General features: G+C 35.0%; 1 protein-coding gene across 13 annotated transcripts in view; it reads right to left on the bottom strand.

Annotated features, from left to right (window-relative positions):
• CDC42BPA (CDC42 binding protein kinase alpha) overlaps window positions 1-26,283 on the bottom strand; it is a 325,295-nt gene that overhangs the window by 9,313 nt on the left and 289,699 nt on the right. For 8 of the 13 annotated variants that reach the window (XM_067729568.1, XM_067729561.1, XM_067729563.1 and 5 more), the window contains 13 exons: window positions 25,245-25,350; window positions 22,653-22,789; window positions 21,826-21,965; window positions 20,487-20,568; window positions 18,112-18,328; window positions 17,165-17,227; window positions 15,663-16,256; window positions 13,864-13,961; window positions 11,333-11,417; window positions 9,314-9,437; window positions 8,512-8,629; window positions 3,503-3,688; window positions 628-745 (listed from right to left, as the gene is read on the bottom strand). In XM_067729568.1, the coding sequence (XP_067585669.1) occupies window positions 628-745; window positions 3,503-3,688; window positions 8,512-8,629; window positions 9,314-9,437; window positions 11,333-11,417; window positions 13,864-13,961; window positions 15,663-16,256; window positions 17,165-17,227; window positions 18,112-18,328; window positions 20,487-20,568; window positions 21,826-21,965; window positions 22,653-22,789; window positions 25,245-25,350 (2,068 nt within the window). The remainder of the gene's footprint in view (window positions 1-627; window positions 746-3,502; window positions 3,689-8,511; window positions 8,630-9,313; window positions 9,438-11,332; window positions 11,418-13,863; window positions 13,962-15,662; window positions 16,257-17,164; window positions 17,228-18,111; window positions 18,329-20,486; window positions 20,569-21,825; window positions 21,966-22,652; window positions 22,790-25,244; window positions 25,351-26,283) is intronic. The other 5 variants (XM_067729564.1, XM_067729562.1, XM_067729565.1 and 2 more) reach the window with 2 other exon arrangements.

The following is a 26,283-nucleotide window of genomic DNA, read 5'->3' as shown; positions in this document are numbered from 1 at the left end:
TACCTCTTGAGCTTTACTCTGTCACTCCCTGCCCACTACCAGGTGGCCACTGTGCCTCCTTTCAGTTAATCAAACATGAGTCAATGTGACTTCACCCCCAGGGCGGGCACGTGACCTTGCTAATTATTCTAAGTGTGTATTCATCCTCAACAGCTACTGCCTGTTACTCTCTATTACTGTCCCCTGTTTATTTCCTTCGGAGCATTTTTTTTTTTTTTTTTTTTTGCGGTACGCGGGCCTCTCACTGTTTTGGCCTCTCCCGTTGTGGAGCACAGGCTCCAGATGCACAGGCTCAGCGGCCATGGCTCACGGGCCTAGCAGCTCCGTGGCATGTGGGATCTTCCCGGACCGGGGCACGAACCCGCGTCCCCTGCATCGGCAGGCGGACTCTCAACCACTGTGCCACCAGGGAAGCCCTTCTTCGGAGCATTTATCATCACAATTTGTAGTACTGTTTGTCTGTCTCCCACATGGACTGTAACTTCTAAAAGGATTCTATGACTATTTTTGTAACAGCTGCACTTGTGCCTCCTAGGCATTCCCCAGCCAGGTCTGAGACACTGGCCACCGATAATGCACGGCTGCTACCTTGCTATGGAAATGCTTCCTGCAGCTGGGGCCACTTACTTGCTGACAGGCCACTGCTGGCACTCATGGAGCGACCAGGTTCAGGGCGGGATTTGGTGATAGATGGAATACTGACCGAGCCACTGAATGCTGTCCGACTTTCCTGAGGCCGAGGGTTCTAAAATCAAAAGAGAAAGAAAAATTCTTCATCCAGAGTGAAACTGATTTTCTACAGAGATGTCTATTTTTTCACCCTAATTTCAAGAAATAAAGTTGTCTTGACCAGAGTGATACAGGACAAGAAACAGAATAATCCCTCCCGCCCACAAAAGTACTAAAGCCCTAACAGAGGTAACCCTCACCCCAACCAAAGATAAGTGCTTATCTTTATACTTACTGAAATACTTACCAACAGATAACAATTTTTTTCTTGTTGTTGTGAGTGCAGTAAGTGAAAGTTACATGGTTAGAAGTGACAGTGAAATGTAGAATTACATGGACCTCTGCAGATAACTGAAACAAAGCTTTTACTACATATGAGATTTTTATTTTCTTAGGATAATTCAAAAGCGGAATAAGCCCATTTAGAAGAAAGCCACTTCAAAGTACATTCTTCTCAAGCACACCTTCTATCGTCCTGATACTGAAAGTGCCATTTGCACGTTCCCATCCCAGTCACCAGGCAGCCTTCCTGCCTCACGGACAGAGAGCAGCACCACGGGTCATAACTATGACGCTTGTTGACAATCACAGCCTGGGTGAAGTCCTTTAACTTGGGAATGTTGGTGTGAGAAGTTTCCCATCTAATATTGAATAATTTTGGTGTCCAAGGGAGGAAAATGAGCCACAGAGTGCTTTGAAAGTAACACACACCTAGAGAAGTGGTGCGTCGGACCAGCTGCCTGAACACGGTCTCCTCGATGGCCCTAACCTTTTCAGACCGGAAGGGGTGTCAGGGCTGGTACCTGAGAGAAGGTTATGGCAACACAACTAGTGCAGGGCCAAAGCTAGCAAACATCCACGAACATCTCCTGGAAAACATGCACTAATATATCTTGAAAAACTCCAAATCATACATTTTAAAGAATCACACATACTGAGATTTGGCTGGCTGGGTGGCTCTACGTTCAACTATTGCCATTTTGGTTCATATATCAAATTTGCGAAGTCCATGTAATTCTTACTGTGTTATTCGTTCAAAGCAAACATTTTACCTTTTTTTCTCTAAGAAAATAAAAAAATTTAAAACAGAAAACAGTGCTAGCATTTCAACAGCCACTCATAGGAGCAACCCTGAGAGATGCCGATGACATGCATACAATGCAGCAGAGTCAAGTTCAAGAGAGATGGGGATATCAGTTTAAACCTTTAAATTTTTATTGTTTTTGCTATTAACCTTAAGGTACCTTTGTGTCGTCCTTTTCTATAAAACAAACCTACCCTAGAAAAAAATGGCAAAAATTAAGCCTGTAAAAAATACCAGTGGTTTAGTAACACTGAATGTTGAGGTAATAAAAGAATGATACACAGAAGATATGTTCTGGGGGAAAAAAAACCCCACACAAAACCCAAACCCAACAGTTTATCATTCATTCAGCTGAAGTTCAACTTCATTATGAAGTAATGTGAAACCTAAGCTGATGGTCCTTTTCCTGCACAAATATGCTTAAGATTAGGGTAAAACTTCCACCAATCGTAGTGTTTCTATTTATAGAAGACTAACTTAAGCAACATTTCCACCATCTTCTATATCAAAAATTCTTGACTGATTAGTTTATACAACTTCCCCTAGAATCCACTCCCTGAAATCTGTTACCAAGCACACTGAAGCTTAGTTTATCATAAGTGATCTTATCTTGTGAACTAAGACACTTAAATGACATTATAGTTTAATGTCAATAACAATGACATTTAAAAACATCACAATTTAGAATGCAAACAAAAATACAAAAATAAACTTCTCGCCCTACAGGTAGCTTTCTTATTGGAAAATTACTTTACTAAATACACAAATAAAAAATGGATGCTAATTTTTTCTAAGCCAGAGGAAATGTGTTTGCATGATACAATCTAAATATTTTATTATCTGCAAAACAAACTTGAGAAAATGCTCCCTTGAAGTCAGTACATATTTCTTGACAGATGTGTGGCTATTCAGCTTGAATGGCCCACTTGCTCTCCAGCCCACTGCAGAGACACTAGTTACAAAGATGCAAGGCTGCATGGAAGGACCCAGTGGCAGGTACCACGGTCCTTCAGAATGCAGCACACTGTGTTTTTTTTCTCTTGTTGATTTACTTCTCTTATCTTGGATCCTGGCTGGAATTAAAGGTGCATCAGCAACTCAAAGATTAGTAAGACTACCTTCTTTTGCTAATTTTTCCTGTTATTCACTGGTACTATTATACTTTATAATTTTGAGAATTGTGAGCTTTTCAAGAAGGGGTTTATTGTAGATAAAAGGCCTTTGGACAGGCCCTTCTATAGACTTTAACTTCACTAAATATAAAAAATTTCTCTGAACTGAACTGGTTTTAGGGTAACGAGCAATCCAGAATTCAGAAATTCTACATCCCTTTTTTGTTTGTTTTTAATAGAATAAAGATTTACTTATTCAGGGGCTATTTCTTATGGTATCCGTAATGAAAAATATCATGATGGGATGATGTTTTATTAAAAAATAGAAAAACCTCCAATACTGTTTTAGAAATAAAACTGAAATCTTCCCAAATCCTCATCTTTTTCCTCAAAAGAAGAAAAAAGTAGAACGCCAAGACAGAAGAGGAGGAAGAGGAAGAATAGAAGTTTGGCAACAGAGAAACAGGCCAAAGGGAAACGTTCACAGAATGTACCCCCTTGGCAGTGTTACTTATGAAGCCAGGCAGAGATCCACACATGGTTAGTACAAGTTAACACCTAACTCAGCTGTTCATACCCTCAGAGTCATAAAGCTTGGTGTACCGGGGACAGAGCGTAGAGACGGGGAATATTCAGGGTTTATGGAATCAGGAGAGAGAAATTTTTCAGCAGAATTAACAGTCATGTGATAGATGTGCTCAAAGTTGATCGGAGAGGAGATCAGACCGGAGTGATGATGAGGGGATGGATAAGGGAAACCCGGCTATCAAAAACAACAGAAAGAAGAAAAAGGTAATGAGGTAATGAAAATGGATTCACTGGATATATGTGACATTTCAGACAACATGCATGTAGAAAAAATGAAGTAAGTATCTCACATCAAGAATTGAATCCATAATGAAATACTTTTAGGCCTTAGAAAGTTAAATTTTGTAATCCTCTTGCCAGTTACCTAAAGAGCTGATTTGCAAAAAATCATTTGCCTCATAAACGTATTCTCTCTTATTACTATCAAGCTGGGTAGAAACTGGACTTTCAGAGATACAAGTAGATTTTCAAAATTTAGTTCAGTATTTTCCTATGGGATAGAATCAAAACATGGCAAAAACCTACCAAAAACATTAGGGATAGAAAAAGCGAGAAATAATTAAAGAAAAGAACAAATGAACCTACAACCAGCCTCTCACCAAAAGCGTTATGAAACTGTTCCTTTAGAAACTAAAGCCATTTCCTGGTGTTTATAGACTTGACATGTGTTTGCTTTTACTGATCTTATCTTCCCGTAACAGAAATAGTAACTGTGGAAAATACCAATTATTGGTTTACCTTTAAGTAGCCCAAGCTTATCTCCACTTAGACACCCAAAGAACATGTTTGTTTTTAACAAGAGAACAAGCTTCTCTTCAATGTTCAGGTGTATTTTTAAAAAATGAAATAATGTAATACTAAAGACATAGAAGAAAGTTTTTGAAAACAAGGGCTCTAGTTTTTCATGTTAAAATAACTTGGGAACATTTGGGAACTGTCGCTCAGCACCCAGTCACCTTCTCTAATGGGAACTTTCAAAGTTCAGTTTCTGAGAACAACTGTGTTTCAGGAAAACATCCTACCATCTCTTCATTAGAGACAGGCTGAATGACTTCCCGGAGACACGCTGACTGATATTCTCATGGGCTGAGATGAGCTTTCTTTGTTAAAAAAAAAAATCTTGGGCTTCCCTGGTGGCGCAGTGGTTGAGAGTCCACCTGCCGATGCAGGGGACACAGGTTCGTGCCCCGGTCTGGGAAGATCCCACATGCCATGGAGCAGCTAGGCCCGTGAGCCATGGCCGCTGAGCCTGCACATCCGGAGCCTGTGCTCCGCAACGGGAGAGGCCACAACAGTGAGAGGCCCGCGTACCGCAAAAAAAAAAATCTGGTAAATTAGGGAAGCTTAAAAGAAAGGCTTCTATATAAGGTGTTTTAAATTTAGAGATGTGAGTGAAACCAGTACTTTCTAAGGTTTTTTTCAAAAAGATAAAACTATTGATATAAATGTAACTTTAAGAAGTAAAATTACTTCATAAAGGTCTAAAAGGTCACCGAGCTTGAAATTTTATTTGTTAACAATTTTAGGAATGGGTAAAAGGCTAGGAGAAATTTTATGTGCTAAAAAAAATAAATCTTTTAGAGATAAAATATTACTCTTGTATTCAACTAGAGACAAATCTATTCTTTATTACAAGTACCTGCTTATGAAAAAAGGTAAATGACAAAAAGGATTCAAGGAAACTACTACAGTATGTACTTGTAAGACATATGTGCTGTTTTATATTAACTGCCTATATTCTCTTGGCTCACTAAGACACATCTGATATAGGAGATATAAGAAAAAAATGACTCCTTACCCTTACTATCTTTTCCACATTCATGAGGCAAACAACCCTTTTCAGCATCATTTTGGTACAAAGGAAACAGAATAAGCTTCCAAAGACATTCAATAAACTCTCTAAGCTTTTAAGTATTTCAGAGAAAGGCAATACTGATTTGAATAAGTTAAACATAAAAATTTCTGGGGCACATGCTCTTTGCACGAATGACAACATCATAGCTTTGGTATTTGAAAGTGCTTCTTATAAATGTTAATGTTAGATGAATTAAATTCATCTTCATTTTTGAAAATAGTTCATTAAATATAGAAAATTACAGTGGAAAGAACATACTAAAATCTGAGACTATATTAAAATATCACAAGCTTTTTAATACATGTATACACATACACACACACACACACACACACACACACACACAGGTACAGACATGTATATTATTTGCTTTTCAGACATGCATATTATTGTGTCATTTACCAGTGTCTACTCCAAGGTAGGTACAGTTCTGGCATGACAGTATATCAAAAAATATTTGTTAAGTGATTAAATGGATGCCTATGAAAACCCCCAGCTTTTATGTTCTTTGCTAGTGAAAGGAAGAAAGTCAGGTGAAAATAAAGAACAGGAGTTCAGACACATAACATCTTTGCTACAATATTACAAGTACAGGTGAACAGGTTTCAAAAATTTACACCAACTTCTTGTCCTGGACATTCAAAAGTGCTTATGTGATAAGAAAACATGAAAGGAATGAAAGGAACATTAAAAACTGGATTGCACCTCTAGGGTAAAGAGTCACTTGTGTTAATTACAAAAAGAACCAGCAAGGCAGTCATGGGTTAACAAAATCAGTGACACTAATACTAAAAATCAAGAGGTCTAATGGGAATAAGTAGCCAGCACAGGAGGCCCTGTGTCATGGGGTCAGATTGATGTTGAATCTTTGGGAAATGCTATCTGAACTTGTTTTGCCCAGTAATTAAGAATGGACCTTATTCTGAACAACAACAATGACAAAACAGAGATTTCGTTTAAGTGGTGGGATGGTGAAGGGAGAAAAGGAGGGATGCTAGGATATGAAAGTTCTTACAACGCTTGAAATTTCACATTTTGCTTCAGTGTGCTTATTCAGGGTGTAGAAAGACCAAGTCTTACTGTGAATGAAGGTCTGAAAAAAATTCTGGAACATTAGCAAACTGATTTTTCACCTGGTCAAGCAGAGGAACATTTTATTAAATCCTGAAACTATTTCTCCTTAAGGAACAAACTGTGGGATATAACATAATTTATAGAACAATTTTCCATAATTCTTCTTGCTATGTTATTGGAATATATGAGAGGAAAACCATACTATTCTTTTTTTGTATACCAGAATGAAGCAAGTGTGAAAGAAAGTTTAATTTTAAAAGGATAATACACATTAAAACCTTGTTCACTACTGAAATAATTTTGTATTTGCTGATATGTTGCTTTGCAACATATGGATGTGTTTGAAATTTGTATGCCTCTATCCCTCCATAATGCTACCTACACAGCAGATGTTGAAAAACTATTTACTAACTAAATTTCAAAAAATTTCACATTGATCTATCAAATATAAGCTATACATATATTCACATTTCAACTGTTTATCATAATTAAAAAATTCTCTTTCCTAAGGTACTTTGTACCTGCCCTGACCTTGTAGCTTCTGTAAGGAAAAATGACAGAAGCTTTTGGACCGTGTGGTTCTGCTCCGTTTACCTCTCAGAATAAAGAAAAACCAGTCTGAGGACTTAAGTAAACGTTCAGAATGGGAAAAGAATGGAGAAAAATCTGAACTCTCATTCCCAGGCAAAAGCTGTAAAAGTAGTATAGCTTTTAGATATGATAGATAAGTATAACAGTTAACCATGTCAACTCAGCCTTTATTTATTCTCAATATTTTCAGCTTAATATTTATGCTCAGCCTTAAATTTCTTACTTCATTTTAATTACTATATCAAGATTGGCTGTAATCTTTCTGCATACTTTATTTATATCTACCTAGCACGGCTAATAAAAATCCCCATCTGACTATTGTGAATGATTTGAAAGGAAGTAATGGTACTATAATCATATAATAATGTCTTGATGAGGATGAAAAAACAATGACAGTAAGAACATCACATCCATTCATAAACAGGGCAACTGGTTAATTGAGATATTTATAATGTGGAACTCAGGCTCAAATTAGTGCAGATTTTTTTGGTTTCTCCTATGAAAGAAATGCAAAAACTACCTTTAAGAGCTGAACTTTTTTATTAAAAAAACTTGACTGTACAAACTGTATTACCTATTATTTTTTCTGTCAGTGATACATGTCTATATCTTCTATCACAGTAGAGTTAAGTAATGTGGGTAATTAACACAGACTTCCTTAGAAAGAGCTTTGGGTTGAGATTTACATATCACCTCCCAAACTATCATAGCATTTAAATTATGCCTAAAATTCTGAGCAAAATCTAGATGCTATCACCACCTATCAAAAGAGTCATGTTTAAGTTTCAATAGTTTGTTGAGAGTACCATGCTACTGAAATGTTACAGAGCTTGGATAATTAGCTAATTCCACTAATGTTCTTAATCTCAGTATATCAGGTCCAAGAATCCAATCTTCATGTTGTTAAAAAAAAAAAAAAAAAACACAACAGTTTTCCTATGTTGTACTTTTTTTAAAATATAAGACTGACTAGGCAACACGTCTGTAATGGGCAGAGGAAAAAGATTTAATTTCATAATCAGATGAGAGGTGTGACCATTAATGATCAAGCTAATGTGGTTCTTTGGGGGACAAATATCTGTGTTGAATTGCTAAAACTTAGTGAAATTTTAGTAATTCGGTAACAAAGCTCTGAATCTTGGTATAGAATGTCTCCAAATCTGATGGTTTATTTCTCCAACAATAGTAAATCTAGGTATGGGAGAAGTATATAGGGTATTCAACTAAATAAAAACTTGATATGTTTGGTTTTTGATACACATCTGTATTTTATGTTTTTCTCATCAGCTATGTCATTATGCATCTTACATATTTGTGATATATTGAGATAAACATTTCCTCATTATACTAATATGTCTTTTTAAGTCTTATATGTATTTAAGTGCACACACACACACACTCATATGTATCCACCCCCTCCCCCCTCCAACTTAGTATTAACCCCATTTATATTCACATTCACTCTTCATTTTTCTTACCATGGGCAGGTCTTTTAGAATCTGTATTCCATCTCCTGGACCCATGTGTGCTATGTGGTTAAAATTAGTTGGGTTGGAAATTAATTTATTTCTCATTTCTGGATCTCGCAGCATCTCCCTGTAAGAGAAAACACCTGTTTAAACACTTTTATTCCATGACCAATCTAGACAATTTCAGAGAAAAATTAAGTATACTTAAATTTTTTCATAAAAATAAACTGTGAAATCATGTTAATAAGGATAGAATTAAAATAATAGAATATACTAAGTTAAACATTTACTTAGAAGATTTTGTTTTAAATTTTAAAAAAGATCTTATGATTTTTGGTGGGAAAACAGAGAGGGTTATTTTAGTGTTTAAATATCAAAGAAGCTCTATTTTACAGATAATTCTGAACATTTTATGTACATCTTTTAAAATAATTGCTAATATATTAGAAATGTTTTTATATGTAACTGGAAACACTACAAGCCTATTTCTGTTTGGTCATGAGAATAGTTAATCTGCACAGGTATGTTCTATGTTTATAAAAGCCCACATTCTAAAAATCGTAACTATTCCATATACAAAGAGAAATGAATCAAAATATGGTACTTTAATCTAGTACATACTCACAACTTGGGAAGTATTAATTAAAATTACACTGAGAAATACATTCATTATTGCAGTTTTTAACACCATAGATGATGATGACAGACTTTCAGAGATCAAATTTTCCTTCCAAATCAAATAAAGTATTATTACCAAATAGTCCTTCTGATGCTATAAGCATCTTTAGATGAGTATGAATTAAATATCTACCTCCTTTGTTGCATCCTTTCCTCTTCTGGAACTCTGAAGGAATAACGCCTCTTATTGTTAATATTTCTAACCATTTGTTTCCGACTATTATCTGATGTTTCAGGAACTACCAGTTCATCCCCTTCTGTTAAAAAAAAAAAAAAATACAAAGAACAATGATGTTCTTTAAAGTGCTAAAATGCTTTTCACCCATTAATCTCCAAGACGGTACAAACATCAATCAATTATACAAGTATATGCAATTCTGATTTTTTTTTAAGTTGTGCTGATAAATCATAGTAAATAATAATTTTCAATGAAATATATGTAAACAAATATATGCTGAAATTAAATATAGCTTACAGAGTATATTTTCACCTTTATTTGATTATAAACACAAAATGGTACAATTTTACTAGAAGAAAAAAAGGAAAACGTAGTTGCCTTGGTGTCCTATCACTTTGGCCACCCCACCCCCAATATCTCTACACCATCTTCTCCCACCTTCCCAGTATTGGTTTCAATGGCTTAGGGTGTTAAAAAGCTCTTATTGTTGACCTGCACAGTAATCAGGCATAAATGGTAAATTATCCATGAAAGTGATAACAGTTAAGATTTTTTTAATATATTAAAACATGTCCTTTGCAGATCCAATTTGCAAGATGTGGAGTAAAGGAAAGGAATTGTGTTTCTTCCAGCTTCCTTTACTAAAAGTAAGAATCTTATTGCTATTTCTACTCTCCTGATCTTCAGGGGATACTTACTTATGTACATCTAGTCACCTAATGCCCATCTATCTCAATTTTAATACCTAGAAGTAAACAAAACTCTTAGCCATGGGCTCCCAAAACATGCTGGGATATGGTGAACATCCTCTAAAACAGAAAACTGTATCCATACAACATGATGAATTCCATTCTCTAAATAAGGTAAGGAAAAAGAGAAAAGCCAATCTTTAGAAGTTTATAACACCCAAAAAGCTAAAATGAGAAAAATGTAGTAGGAAGAAGCCAAAGGAGCCTGTAAGGCCAGCCAAAGCAAGATGATTAGTACAAAAAAAGCAACATTCTCCTTGTATCATAATGATACCTTTATCAGATTGCTTTCCTAACAGCAAATGTTAAAAGGATAAAATTTTAAAAGTAGATGAGAATTTGAGAGTTGGAATTTGAGAATTATGAGGGTGAAGCAGATCTTGGTGAGTTGCAGTGGCAACAGGAGATTTTGGACAGCCAGAGGACTGCAAGAGCACTTTGGGCTCCTGAGAGATGAAAGAGAAACAGACAAGACAGAGAAACAGAATCTCCAGGAAATAGGATTTCCTTTCCTTTTCAAAAGATAAGACAACTATGTTGAAATTTTGTCAGGTATTCCTTCTCCTAGCTCCACCTTTACTCCTAGCCTAGAGTAGAAAGATGAGAGCATAAAAAAAGAGAGTTGGAATAGGTTTTATCCTATAGAGACAAATTGGGTTACGGACACATTCTACAATCATTACATACAGTGAGAAGAGGGTGGATCTAATCTCGTCTAATACCTGAATATCCTTTCTCAAGTCATACTGCAATATCCTCTTAGCATAGGACTTCTCCTACAGTCACCAGTCTGTATACCAAGAAGCCGCCAGTGCCAAGAGGATATACCAGAGCATCAAATCTGAAGCCAAGCCATTTGTATGTATCTTAGTACTTAAAAACAAACAAAACAAAAATGACAAACTTCTGATGGAATTTGTTTTGATAGACTATACAAATTTATTGGAAGAATATGGGGGAAAAAAGAAAAGCATAAGGAATATAATAATCCCACTACCCAGAGATAATTGATATAAACATTTTAATGTGTTTTCTTAATGCCAATGTTTTTACTTACATTTAAGTCAAAATATTATTCCAAATACATAATGTACCATAATTACATCTTCATTAACTAGATCCACCAGAAAAGATCATAAATTTATGAATACCCCTATACAGACTTTGGAGTAAGATACACCTGAATACTTCTATGAAGCTCTCCTACTAATGTGTATTTTCTTACCTGCCATCTTATTTTTGAAATATATTAATCTAATCGTCTCCAACCCTAAAAGATTTAATGATCCTTCACTGTTTAAGGGTCGAACCTAAAATAATAAAAAATAAAATTAGTATTTCAACAAAATCCAAAAATGAAATCATAAAACTTTTGAGATATTTATAAGGCACATACTATTAAGACCTTTAATTTATCCTTCCTCTTTAGGAAGGAAATCAACAATTCTGACTAGAAAGGTATAAAATTATCTAACTTGAATTAACACAGTTATAATGATAACATTTTAAAGGAAGAGTATTCTGGGCAAAAAAAGAAAAGCAGAAATACATTTAAACCTTAAATTTGACTTTTTAAAGCCATTAGTACCAGACGATGATACTAAGATATTCATACAGCTACTTTATGAATCTTATTTGAACTAAATGTACACACATGACAGAGATGAAATTGTACATCACTGGGGAAAGGAGGGACTGTCAATAAATGGTGATGGAGCAACTGGGTATCTATATGGAACAAATGAAACTGAATTCCTACTTCACACCATACACAAAAAGTCAATTCTAAATGGAACAGAGACATAAACACAGTAGGCAAAACTTTCAAACTTTTGAAAGAAAATAAATATCCTATCTTTATGACCTTGAGGTAGGAAAGAGCTTCTTAAGAAAAAAAAGATAAATGTAAAAAGGATAAGAATGATATTACATTAAAATTTGTAACAATGAATTTTCAAGCAATAACAACAAATGTTCACAAAATACACTATAAAAATTAACAGGTCACAAACAGGGAAAAGATTGACCTCACCCATCACTAAACCAGTATCTACCATATATGAATAATTTCAAAAAATCAAAAGATGACCAAACAGGAAAATGAGCAAAAAACATGACCAGGTATTTCACAGAAGAGGAAATATGAACGATGAATAAACATACAAAAGATTATCAGCAACACTGTTAATTGGGGACATGCAAATGAACACGTCAATGAGATATCACTTTATAACCATAAATAAATGGTTATAAAACTATGAATTCTGACAACGGTATGGGTCATAAAGAACTCTTATATACCGATGATGGGAGTGTCAACTGGTACAATTACTTTGGAAAATAATTTGACACTCTCTTGTAAAGTTGAACACGTGCATTCTCCACGTCCCATCAGTTTCGTTCCTAGGCATATGACGTAAAAGAAACTCCTGCACATACGCACCTGAAGACATATATGACTTCTACAGCAACGTTCATAATAGCAGAAAGCTGGGAAATAATTCACATGTCTGCTAATCAGACAAATAAATTGTGATCTATTCACCCAACAGAATATTTTACAGTAGTGAAAAGCAATGAAATATATATATATGTGTGTGTACACATATATATAATAGTACATGTAACATGGATGAATCTTAGAAACAGTAAATACATTAAGATAGCAAGGCAGAAGATGATATACAACATAACATTTTATTATCTCAAACACAAGCAAAACTGAACAATATATTATTTAGAAATATTTAAATATACAAAAAATTCTGTATTTTAAGGAAAGCAAGGGAATCATAAACACAATAATCAGGGTAAGGGAAAAATACACAAGCAGATTCAGTGAAATTGGTAATGTTCTGGCTCTTAAGTTAGGAGATGGGTTCATAAGTGATCAGTTTATTATTATGCTTCATAAAGATCATATATTCTTTTATATATACTTCAAAATTCACATGATAAACATAAAAGGGAAAACTAACTGTAACCAGCCCGAATTTATAAACACGAGGACCGTATTTAGTTAAAATAAAATGTGGCAGCATTTACAAGAGCTTTTCCCACTGCTGTTATGGTTTAAAATTGGGGCAGATTTTGAAATAAGATCTTGGTTATTTTCTTTTACCCATTCCTCTAAACCCTGCCCTGCAACTAATGACACACGCTGCATATACTTACATGAAACTATTATTCTTCATTGTTGCAAAACAGCCATTCTATACTCGTAAAAATTCTCTTTATGTTACCATAGGGAAATGTTAAAGGAAAATATTATATTTTATTAGGAATGTGTGAGACCCTTATTTTTTAATCATGAGATGCTTATACAGAGCATTGGTTCTAATTTTAATCACTTTTCTAGCCCATGAAATTTGCCCTCACAGGATTAAAATTGCATACCATTATGTGAAAAACAGTAAAATTACAAATAATATACTCCTTCAGAGCTCCTTAAACTAAAGTGGAAGATAACACTGACATTTTAAGTTGTAGAATATATTCTAGTTGTTCATTATTATAATAATCATACATTATACAGTGAAACAAAATGTAATAAAAATAAAACGGTGCTGAGCTACCTGTAAAATTAACCAGCTTGATTTTTCTTTTTTTTTCTACTCTTAGCTAAGTCCCAGATTACCAATTATGTTATTACATGTGACAGAAAATGCTAAACTAGTGAAAACTAGCTAAATAGTCATATTAGTGTTTCACTTATAATCATTTGTTCACTTAGCCCATTTTTTAATGTTAAATTACCTTTTTGAGTGGGAGAGTCTGAATCCATTCCATGGAGTTCACATCAAAGATATCAACTGCATTTTCACTATACACTGAGAGATACGGTGCATTGTAACCTGGGAGATGGGAAGGAGAGAACAGCTGGCTGGTTACTTTTAACTGCTAAACCCAAAACATTTTGAAAGATCTATGCTAAAGAAGTGTAGAGTGGAATCCCACCAAAGTCCTATTGTTAACATACAGTAGCCACATCAATACATTTTTGAAGTTAAAAAAAACCCCGTAAATCATAAATGAAGAGGTTTTAAGGCCATTATAATACAGAAGGAGTCTGTTAACACCAAGAGTATATTATTCCCTTGCCCCATACTAGTTCTATAAAGGAATTTCATTACATTTTAAATAACCGATTCCTAAAGTAGTTAAGCTCTTGACAGTGAAACAACTTACGAAGTAGAGAAATCTTCAGGTAAGAGTTATGGTCACATTTATCAAAGTATGATAAAGCATCTGGCACAGGAGATGCTCAATATATATTTACTGAAAGAATGAACATCAATAAATGGTGACACAAGCAAAGAAAGATTAAATGATTTACCCAAGCTAAGGTCATGAATTAAATTTTTGGCAGAGCTATTCATAAAAGCCAGATATTCTAATTCTTATTCTAATTCCAATTAACACTGTACAATTCACATAATACTTTGAATTATTTTCTGACTAGGATTCATTCCAAATATGATGCCATAGATAAGAGTATAAATTTCAGAAGAAACAAAACATCAAGAATAGTTAAGTCTGGGTAGGTATATGTATTTTTCTTTTGATCTAGATTTTCTAATTTTTCTGTAATAAGTATATATGGCTCTCCTAAACTTTCTTATATTGAACTTTTAAACTTGACTATACACATACCCACCATTCCTCCTATCTTGTTGCAGTGGAAGAGGTTTTACTCCTCCTGTTCCAAATCCTTTCCCCTATATTCCGACTTCCATCCTTTTTGGCCTCTTGGGGATCTTACTCTGTTTCCTGTATTTACCATATAGTCATCAACCTTTCCCTGGCTCCCTAGTGGCTATCTCCCTTCGGCATTTAAACATGCTCAAAGTATCTTCCACTAGAAACAAAATGTGTTGGATTAGATATTCCTCCTACATGCCTCTACGGAACTCTGTACTTCTGCTATCAGAGCACTTATATTCTACTGCAACTTGTTTTGTCAGGAATCCATTCGACTGCATTCATGCTCTGTGAGGGTAAGACTGTCTATTTTGCTCAATGTTATATCTCTTACAGTAAAATGACACATAATAAGTATTCAATAATTTATTAATATCTTAATGTTTCTTGAACGTATCTACCTACCTAGATAAAAATGTAAAAGTGAATAACTTTTCAAATGCTACATCATACCTTCACATAACTGATTAAAATAATTCACTAGGTAACCACTTCTCTAGAATAAGTCCTATGAGCTATTAGTGCTCACAAGCACTACATTCGGGGGGACCATGAAGATAACTCCTTAGGGTTATTTCAAAATACAATAATATGTGTTAAAAAATCTATCTAAGTAAAACATTGCATAGGAAGGTTAGCTTTAATTATGTTCCTGTTAATGTTGACCCTGTTGGCCTAGGTCTTCACTACACATGGTTAGTTACTTTACATAAAACATACTTGATGCTTAGGAAAAACCTCAAAGATGACTTAAAAAACAACCTGTTATTAACAATGAATACATAAAGGAGATGAAGGAGAAGGAAAAAGAAAGAAACAGCAAGATAAGACAGCAAAAAGTAAGAGAATCTTACAACAAGAGGAAGGATTTGCTGGCCACATCAATTCCTGTTGTCTAGATCTTCGGCCCTGACAGTCAGTATATATCCCAATGCTGTTAAAACACAGCAGATATTCTTTACTGGAGATTTCAACTGCACAGATGGCATCCATTGGTTGATGTGCAATAAATGAGAGTGTATGGTCATTTGAATGGAGCATACTGTATGGACTTCCTTCTCCATTCAGGGGGTATCTTAGAAATCCAGACTGGAATCCCACACAGAGTTGTTCACTGAAGATTGCCATCCACTGGACATTATATGGGACTTGAATTTCCTTAAATTTTCTGTGACGGGTCTTGCTCTGAAATAGTTCATAACAGAGGACCTGCCTTTTCATAGCCACACACAGGCATGTAAGAGCTCCATGACGTACTTTTCCAGAAGTTATGGTTTGACACCCTTTAGTTTCTGCCAATTTATAAAAATCAGTCTCTCGCCCATCCAAAGCTGACATAGGAAAAAGTCGTACATGACGATTTCGTCCTGAGATCACAGCGACAAGCTGATCATTTGGAATGAGTTCAATATGATGAATCTTCTTATTGTCACCAACTCTAATAATTTCTATGCAAAGAAACAATAATAAATCAACTGCAAAATATTTTGTTTACCTGTTAATTATATCCCAATTATACTCAAAAGAATATGTCAACTTATAATAAAGACAGAGATACACACAGAAAAAATGAGAGATCAGAAATCATATGGAGAAAGATGAAGATAATTACACCCATTATAAGATAATTTAACCTATCTATAGTAAGGTATTAAATTTAGCACTGAGATTTCTGGCAGCCATGGCAAAGAGTTCCTATGTGATAAAGCATGCCAGATCTTTAAGAAAAACCTCTTTATTCTCACCAAATCCTAGGCAAGTTTACCATGGGGTTACTATTTTTAAAAACGGAGTAACTCATGTTTCACTAAAGGTATTTCTTTGGGTAACAAATTAATGAAGTTTAAATGCATTGTTTTCCCATGATCTAACTTGATATAAAGACAGAACTTAGAACACTGTATTCAAGAATGCTAAGTTAAATGGGTTCCTTTTTACTTCACCCAGTATTTAATTTCTCCCTAAAAAGAAATCTGTTGTGTTAAACTGTGGGATAAAAGACCCCAACAACAAACACATGTTAATGACTGTTACCACTCCTAGTACTGTTAGAACTATGAAAAAAATCAAGTTGCATTTTTCTTTCATGTACCATCTTTAGAAATGCAATCTGAGTTCACACAGCAGAACTGTAAATAAAATGACACAAGAAAGACAATACACATGGAAGTTGTAGAACTCAGATGGATTATAAAAATCAAAAAAATTATCTTTTGACTTATAAACGTATCCAATTAGGCCTGGAAAATTTCAATTATAGAATAAATAAGAGCAAATCCTGCTCTTTTTAGAATTCAGAATCTGTAGGTTAGAATACTCTATCAATAATATTTTCTCCAAAATAATTTTCTCTTACCATCTTTGGTGACATGCACAACAAATAACCCTTCTTCATTCCCCAAAGCTATTCTTTCATGATCTATATAAGACATAAATATGAAGTATTTTTATTAGGTAGAAACTATGTAAATTCATAGAATAAAACAGATAGCAAAAGAAATTTGGTACAAAAAACCAAATAAATAAAATAAACAATTAAAAAATAGCAATAACAATTTGCACTATTAACTTTCCTTTCAGATTACTGTGGTACATATTATCTCGTGTCTTTTTTTAATAGAACAATCATTAGAAAATAATTTATATCAATGCTTATAAAAAGATATAAATGTTTATTCAATAAAAGGTGAAAGAAAAAAACCCCTAGTTTGTTAGCACCCTGTGTCCAGTTCCATTTCTTGTTTGGGGAGGGAAAAATTGTGCAAGGCATTTGAACCCTACTCATCAAACTTTTCATTATTTACTAGAAAGTAACAAAAGAGTGGGCAGTGTACGTAAGAATATAGCGAAAATTTAACCCTCCAGACAGAAAAGCTGCCATTTTTGACGGCATATTATATATGGAACACTGTGTGTTACACATTCCATCTTATTTAAACTTCACAGTAACCTTTGCAAGGTAATTAGTACCTACATTTTACATAGGAAACTTATGCTTTATGAAACGGCTTATGCTTTAAACAACTTTTTCTAAGTCACACAAGCAGAAAATCGATTCGTTAATAGGTTAATCTTCAGCATTGTTGCTTTTTCAGAAGAAAATACATTTGAAAAGTATATTTATTCTTGTTTACTGAAAAATAAAGTTCTAATATGGTCTCATGCATTCAATAAACATTTACTGAGCATCTGTGATATAACACATACAATGTTAGACACCGGGATTCCTAGATGAAAACCAGTCCCTGCTGACAAGGTATATTAGTAAACAATTATAACAAGATAAATGTTATGAATTCATACCTATGATTGCAGCTGCCTGGGTCGTTTTAATGAGGGGAAGAGTGCTGTCATAAGCCTCTTTGGGAACATACACTGAGCGGTCTCTGAATTTGTTTTTCTTCAAAATCTTGTGCAATTCACTCAGCACTCCCACCCATTTACTCTTCTCATTCTCACTATCTGCTAGCATCAGGATTGAACATTTGTTATTAGACGCTGAGAGCTGGGAAGCTGTGACCTAAAACAATTTAATCAAAATTCATGACATCAGCAAACAGATACCTTTTAAGCCAGTTTTATACTGATGCTAGTTCGCTTAGCACTAGCCAACAAAATGAGCATTCATTAAGTGATACCTTTAACAGAGTTTAGCTATTCATAATCAGAAGAATAGTTTTAGCATTAGAATTCATGACAAAGGTAGTAGATACCGTTCTAAATGTTAGCGTCATTTGTATTTTCTTTGCTGCAAAGTGCCAGAATACTATCACTAAAAAATCCATTACACACAGTCATATAACAACAGCAACTGACATCTATTGAGTAATTACTGGGCACTGATCAAAGCACTTTGTAAGTATTAACTCATTTAACTCTATCAACATCTTTACAAGGTAGGTATTATTATTATATTCTGATTTTATATATGAAAAAAACTGTGATGCAGATAAATTAATTTCTCCAAGGACACACAACTAGACTGGAATCCTGTGTCCACGCTTGTAAGCCCTACACTGCACTGATTTTCAACTTGTTTTAAAAAAGTCAAAAATACTCGGAAGTACTTAAGATTCTCTATTACTTCATAACGATAACTCATCTCAGGGAAAGACCAGATCACTTGAGCTAGTATTTAAATGAAGGTTTATAATTATACAATGACACTATAATCAGAACAGAATTGAATTATGTATATATGGATCCTTTATTAAAAGTAATTTAAGCAGCAGTGACAATAAAATCCCACAATTAGGATCAGTTAAGATAAGTGGGCCTCTGTAGGATCCCTTGGTACTGGTGAGAGAATAGCTGTTGGTCTAGGAACTGAAAGACTAAGTATGGTCTTTGTCTGACCTTCCTCATATACAAGATTCATAGACAAATACAAAGCATATAGGCACACCATTAAGGCAACAGCCCTTTTTATTAACCTCTATTACCTTAATTCACCAATTCGAGATGGCCCTGTATTAGACAGCCTCCAAAGATGGCTACCAACAATTCTTCTCTGGAATCCCACTCTTCTTATCAAGAGATGCAGTCTATTTCCCCTTCTCTTAAATCCGGGCTGACCTCATGACTTGCTTTGGCCAACAGAATGGAGAAGGGTTATTATGCCTGTTTTGAGCCTAGCCCTTAAAAGGCCTGGCAGCTTCCTCTGCTCTCTTGGAAGTCGGTCATGGAGAGCTCAGCCAGACTAGTGGACGATTAGAGACCACGTGGAGAGAGTTCATACAGAGAACTGAGGTGGCCCAGTGACCAGCCAAGTACCAAGGCGAACAGCCGGCACCCAGGCCCCAGATGTGAGAGTAAGGTCATTTTGGATATTCCTGCTCCAAATGAGCTGAATGCAGTCCCATGAGTGCCCCCAGTTGACACCAGAACTGTACACCTGAAGGACTGACCCACAGAATGGTGAAAAATAAACCACTGTTGGCTTAAGCCACTAAGTTTTGGAGTGGTTATTACAAAGCAATAGAACTGAAACATACTAACTTTTTAAATGAGATCTTAAAGAAACTTCTATTTTTTTAAAAATTGAGAAATCTCATGCTTATTCATTTTTTCATGTTGTAGCGCTTATCTGAAAATTGAATTGTGACTCAAAAATATTATCCAAGAGGAAATCTATTTTAGAAGCCATATATTCATGCTTTCTTTCTTTTTTTAAAAATTTATTTTATTTTTGGCTGCGTTGGGTCTTTGTTGCTGCGCGCAGGCTTTCTGTAGTTGCAGCGAGCTGGGGTTCATCTTCATTGTGGTGCGCGGGCTTCTCATTGCGGTGGCTTCTCTTGTTGTGGAGCACAAGCTCGAGGCGCACGGACTTCAGTAGTTGTGGCACGCGGGCTCAGTAGTTGTGGCTCACGGGCTCTAGAACGCAGGCTCAGTAGTTGTGGCGCACAGGCGTTGCTGCTACGTGGCATGTAGGATCTTCCCAGACCAGGGCTCGAACCCATGTCCCCTGCATTGGCAGGAGGATTCTTAACTGCTGCGCCACGAGCAAAGCCCTATTCATGCTTTCTATTGGTCTTTTACTAATTAAATATTTACTTAGCACAAATTGTCTATAAGATTTGGTTCTATTCCAAATAAGTTTGTGATGTATATAGAAAGGCGAAACGTATACTCATAAAAAGCGAATAATTCAGTGATCAAATTACAGCACACATACTTACTCTAAATATACAGGGTATGTCTTTTCGACTTGCGTGAATAACATCAGAAGCCAAGACTGAACTCACAGAAAATTCTTCGTCCCTGAAGGAAAAGTTAAAAGTCAATGGAAACAGTAAAAGTCAGTGTATGTGGGTATGTGTGTGTGGTTTTAGGCATGTATCCAAATAACACATATGAAGCAATCCTTAAAATTTAATTACATAAAACATCCAAATTAAATTTTTAAAAATTTTGAATTTTCTCCCTTTGTAAATTGATAGTGCCAGAAGTAATTTATCAAGTGTAATTTAACAATGCCACATTATACAAGAGTTAGAAATCATTTCTGGATTACTCGGCGTCAAAAGGCCAGTAAGTACAGATGGAGTCGAACCCTGGTAGGTCTCCAGGGTCTCCAGTAGACTGCACCCTCTTTCCTCTCGTAATACATCTCAAGTGCCTTCAACACAGCTCATCTGACATTTTACTGTTCCTTCAACACCTGAGACAGATTTCCTCCACAACAATTTATTCCTTGTGACTTCCTTAATTTGGTTATTGGTACCATCATTCTCTTGGTCTTGAAGACTTGACATCTTAGTCTTATCTTTGATTCTTCTCCCTTAGGAGGTTCTGTCAAATTTTCCTTGCTGATATTCTAGTATTTCTTGCATCTGTTCCTATATATTCCATATTTGTGGGGAAGATAATGTGTTTGAAATGCTGGTATGAAGTGCCAATGTGAGCCAGAGCTAGAAATTCTAGTTTTGAGCACTGGAGAAAGACCTGGACTGGAGACATATGTCCGGGAGTCGTCAACACAGAGGCGATGGCTGAAGCTATGGCAGTCAATAAGATCACTGAGGGAAAGCGTTAAGGGAGTCACGAGAAGAGGGTAAGCAGAGCACCCCAAGGGGCAGGGGAAGAGTCTCAAGAATGAAACTAGAAACATTTAAGAGGTATACGTAAATGTTCACTGATTCACTTTATATTCCAAGAGCCTGTACGATTTTGAGATTTTTATTTCCTTTCCTCACATTGGAATTATACCTAAGCCTTTACTTTAGGTGATGATATGAACATTACACACATTAGACTCCAGTACCCCAGCAACCTTTAAACTGGTCTTTTGGTTTCAAACATTAGCTTCTTCTCCCTGACCCAACACACATCAACCTGTTCTATAACTACACCTTATTTCATATTTTTAATTATGTTACGATTGCAATATTAGTAAATGAGAAAATTAACATTAAATTAGATTTAAATAAAAACATGGCAATGCAATTAGAAGAAAAATCACACACTTTTCATTCCTATGTTGCAAAGATACAAATATTTTCACCTTCACAAACTTACCTCATGTCAATCACCTGACTGACTACGACACTGGGCTGAGAAGCTTTTCCTTCAGCAATATCATATAGAAAGAGTTTGAAATCACAAACTACAGCCAGTGCTCTCTGCCATCCTTTCTTCACTCCAGCTGGCTTAGGGATCTTAGACAGGCAAACAAACAAACAAACAAAACAACCTAAACTGAAATGTCAGTCAGAGCCCCTTTAATTACATATGTAACTGCATGATGAAAACCTAAAGACAGTGTGCACGTGTTGTAAGTCTGCCACTGTGTTTGGTAAAGTAGCAGATGGTACACATACATCATTAATAACATGAGAAAGTGTGATAACACATTCTTCAAACACTGATTGACATTATATTCTGAAAAAAACTTTAATGGTACCATTTTAATTTTCTCTAGTGATTCATTAAAATAACATTCATGGATTTCTAAGTAGCATAAAAGCCAAATTTGGTAGTAGGACGAAAAGCAGCTTACACTTTAAATATTATTCAAGATGACAAGTAAGATTATGTCTTGACAACATCTCATACTTCATAAGCATATGCCACCTATCCAGCAAGATGAAGAGCCAGACTCCTTTATGGAGATTTCAACATCTGTTCATTATAATACAGACACAGTACAGAAAATTTTGAGACATTTTGGAATTTATTCTGAGCAAAAGCTAGGTTTTTGTTTTCAGACCATTACTCTGAATGAAGTAAAACTGTCAGATGAATTTTATTCACCTAATTTTCTGTCAAGGACTGTGTTTGTAAGGTGACTTTCTTTAATTCATTAATAAGCCTTAAAAATCTAAACCCAACCTAATCGTACTTACCCTGACATGCCCTTCATATGCTGTTCCTATTCCTTTCTGTGGATCTATACCCAGGGGACCTTTTGTCTGTTCAGGAGGAACTGGACAAGCAGTTGGAGCTTTGTTTACACAAGTTATGTGACATGAAAATCCACACACTTTTGGAGGGAAAAAAAGAAACAGTGTTCAATAAAAATTCATTTTGACAAAGAGAAAATTCACTGAGCACTCATTACATGCAAAGTGCCATGTTAAATGAATGCTTACCTCTGATTTTATTTTAAACAACTTGACAATATTTTTGTCATTTGGGGAGTTGATTCATTTGCTCACCAGTAAGAATTTCAGTGAGAAATAGTAAATACTTTTTTATTACTGTAATATGTAATATTACTGTTCTGTGTTAACACTAGTGATCAAAATGAGAAGCAAATAGATGGAAAAAAAAAATCTAACCTTGCAAATAAAACAGCTGTTTTAAACTGAATTCTTAAAAGAGTAGTTTCTGGAGTTTTCTTTAACTCTTCATCTCACTGCAATTTGGTATCTGACCTGAAATCTCTCTTGCGGGAGTCACTGATGGATGTTAAATTACCTGACATCTTTTCAATATCTGGCAAATTTTACCAATCCCTCTTTTTGAAATTTAAATTGTTCAATGATTAAGAAGGTACAATTTAAATTTTAGGAGTTACTGATATTATTGTATATAGGTAAATTACTACTAAGATAATAATAGTAGTTAACTTTACTGAGTGTTTTTAATTTTTTCTGTAATAATCTAAGAGAGGTAAGATCATCCTCATTTACGTATGACTGGCCCTGGGTCACAGAACTTGTTAAGTGGCATTGCTGGGATTCAAACCCAGGCAGTCTTGCTCAGAGCCTGCATATGTAACTACCAACAGTATTGCCATGATACCTCTTGATACTTAAACGATGAACCTGAGATTCTAAGACAAAATGATAAATAAAAATAAACTCTCTTCCACTGAGACTTGGTTGGTTGAGAATTAAAGGTTAAAGTATTTAAAACAAACAAGCTTGTTGGGAGAGGTTACAGACTAAGAATATCTATTTAGACAATTCCTACTCTCAGGGGGATCCTGGAGAATATCTGGGAAGGAATAAAAAAGGAACTGAAGGGATACCGTCATGGGAACATACACATGGGAAAATGGATTGTATATCACAAATGGATATAAAACCAGCAGAGGCAAGAGGGACTAGTACTGACTGTCAAAAACGATTCATCTTCTGTAAGACAACTCATTCACTTCTAAGTAGAGTGTCTAACAAGTTACAATTTGCTTTAATAAGCAAAAATCTCTCTTCCAAGGGGCAATGGAAACAATAAGGTAATTGTCCAATACTGGATCTAATTTCAACCAAGAAGAATTAAAATGACAGGAATCTTTAGAGGTTATAACCACATTATACAACATTTATGAAAGCCTGAGCATAGTCCAATGTGTCCCCACAGCTTTATAGGGTAGGCTGGTAGGCTGCAAAGAGTCAGTCTGAAGAAAAGACCGGCCCAATTTCATGGCAGGAGACCCTTAGAAGGGAAGAGAATTGGGAAGATCTCAAACATTCCTACTATGGAACCGCAAATGATTCTGATTCATAAAAAATGACAAGGGACCTAAAGCCAAGCAGCTGCCAGGATTCTTTCTGATAAACAGATTAAAAAGTCACATTTATAAGTACTGGCTAAGTTGCACAATGAGACAAGGCAAATTCTCTCCGTTGGGCTCAGACACACCTCCCTAGTCAATGATAGAGGCTATTCCTTCTCAGATTACTTTGTTATCTTTACCTTTTACCTCCCCTTAACTATGTTTCCCAAGGCTCTGTCCTCATACTTGTTCTCTTTTCACTCTACATGTGTTTCCTGGAAAACATCATTCATATTCATCACTTCACACATTCATAACTCTCAAATCTCTACTTTTAAAGCCTGCCCATTTCCTTTTGCTCTAAACCCATGCATCTAAGAGACTAGTTAAGATAATGCAATCAGGATCTTCCACTTGGCTTGTGAGAACTAGCCGAACATAGAACCCTGACCCCCAGTGCCTAGAAGCACAGAGCAGGCATTCTGCGAGCATGTGATGGATGGATCAATGAATGGTAGGGAAAAACCTCTGCTACTAACACTTGGAATAAAATATCTTTTGAGGCATAGTAGCTGACATTTAATATTTGTGAAAAGATACTTCATTGTCTACTTATTAATAATAATTTCTCTAATAAACTAAACAAGAGTAAAATTAAATGAATAGATTCAAGAATAACTTTCACATATTTTGTCATACAGGTTAATGGGTTTTGGGGACCACAAATTCTCCTGAATGATGAAACAAAGATGAATGAAACATATTTAAATATAGCTCCCCTAGAAAATGTTTCTAGGGACCATCTGTCTAGTTTCCAATATTCAACAGACTTTAGCAAGGTGTTCAGTTTATTATCCAAAGAAAAGCAAATGATTAAGTCAAATAAATAAACATTTATATACTTTTTAAAGAGAATAAAGCTATTTGATTACAGTTTAGGGAGTAAATGTCAGGACATTAAATTAGTCACATTTTCTTACCATTTAATTCTTACCTTCACAGGAACAGCCTTGTCTTATCAAGCCCACCATCAAGGAGGTACACTGATGACATTTGGTAGGAGTAGTAAAAGATTTGACAAAAAACTGATGAGTCTTGCGCTGCAAAACAAATTGATAAAAACATACACATCGTTCATTTAAAGGACTTCCATAATATGAATCTCTGTGAACCACACCAGCTGCTAGAATGTTTTCTAATTAGGTGTAGAATGAATTCTTTTCATTTCTCACCATATCTTTCTATAATTAATGCTCTTTAAATATTTTTATTAGGCAATATTGAGCTGGATTATGCTAAAAATAATATAAGAAGTTAAATGATAATCAATTGCTCTTGAATGCCATTTGAAAAGTTATAAAATAAACTCGCAATTTTTGCTCATGAATTTTGAATTCAGGATTTTTGTAAGTTCTTTGGCAATGCATTAGGTGAAATTTTGCATATTTATACCTATACAAATAAAGAAATTTAATATGCTTTTATACCTTCTTACGAAGAACAAACAGTAATTTAAAATTCTTGGCCCTACTAAAAATGATGTATTTGATTTTCTGGGACCACGAACAAGTAACATGCTTAACAAATATGTTTCCTCCCTTGGAAGCAGGCAGTATTACACTTGAGCAGATATAAATACACATATATTATTCCAGAGACAGACTGAAAACCCAGTAGTTAAAGTTCTTCTCTAAGTCTCTGCTGATCTGTATGGTGGTACACCAATGTACATTTCAGCTCTCTAGAACACTTCTTTCCTCTCCAAATGAACTCTTAGCATGTTTTAATAATAAATGAATTACAGCCACTGTTCTATCACTCTGCTGTGTGAACTTAGGAACAAATTACTTAACTCCTCTGTGTCTCACTTTCTTTATTCTATAAAATAGAATCAGTAATAATATCTACTTCATGGGGTGGTTAAATGAGCATTAATATAAACAAAGCCTTTTGAACAGTGCTGGCACAGAGTAAGCATTCAAAACATATTTACATATGTGTGTTATAAACATATTTATAAAACATATTCTGAA

The sequence above is a fragment of the Pseudorca crassidens genome, chromosome 2, assembly GCF_039906515.1.
Source record: "Pseudorca crassidens isolate mPseCra1 chromosome 2, mPseCra1.hap1, whole genome shotgun sequence".
Classification (NCBI taxonomy): Eukaryota; Metazoa; Chordata; class Mammalia; order Artiodactyla; family Delphinidae; genus Pseudorca; species Pseudorca crassidens.
This window is presented reverse-complemented; position numbering and strand designations above follow the sequence as displayed.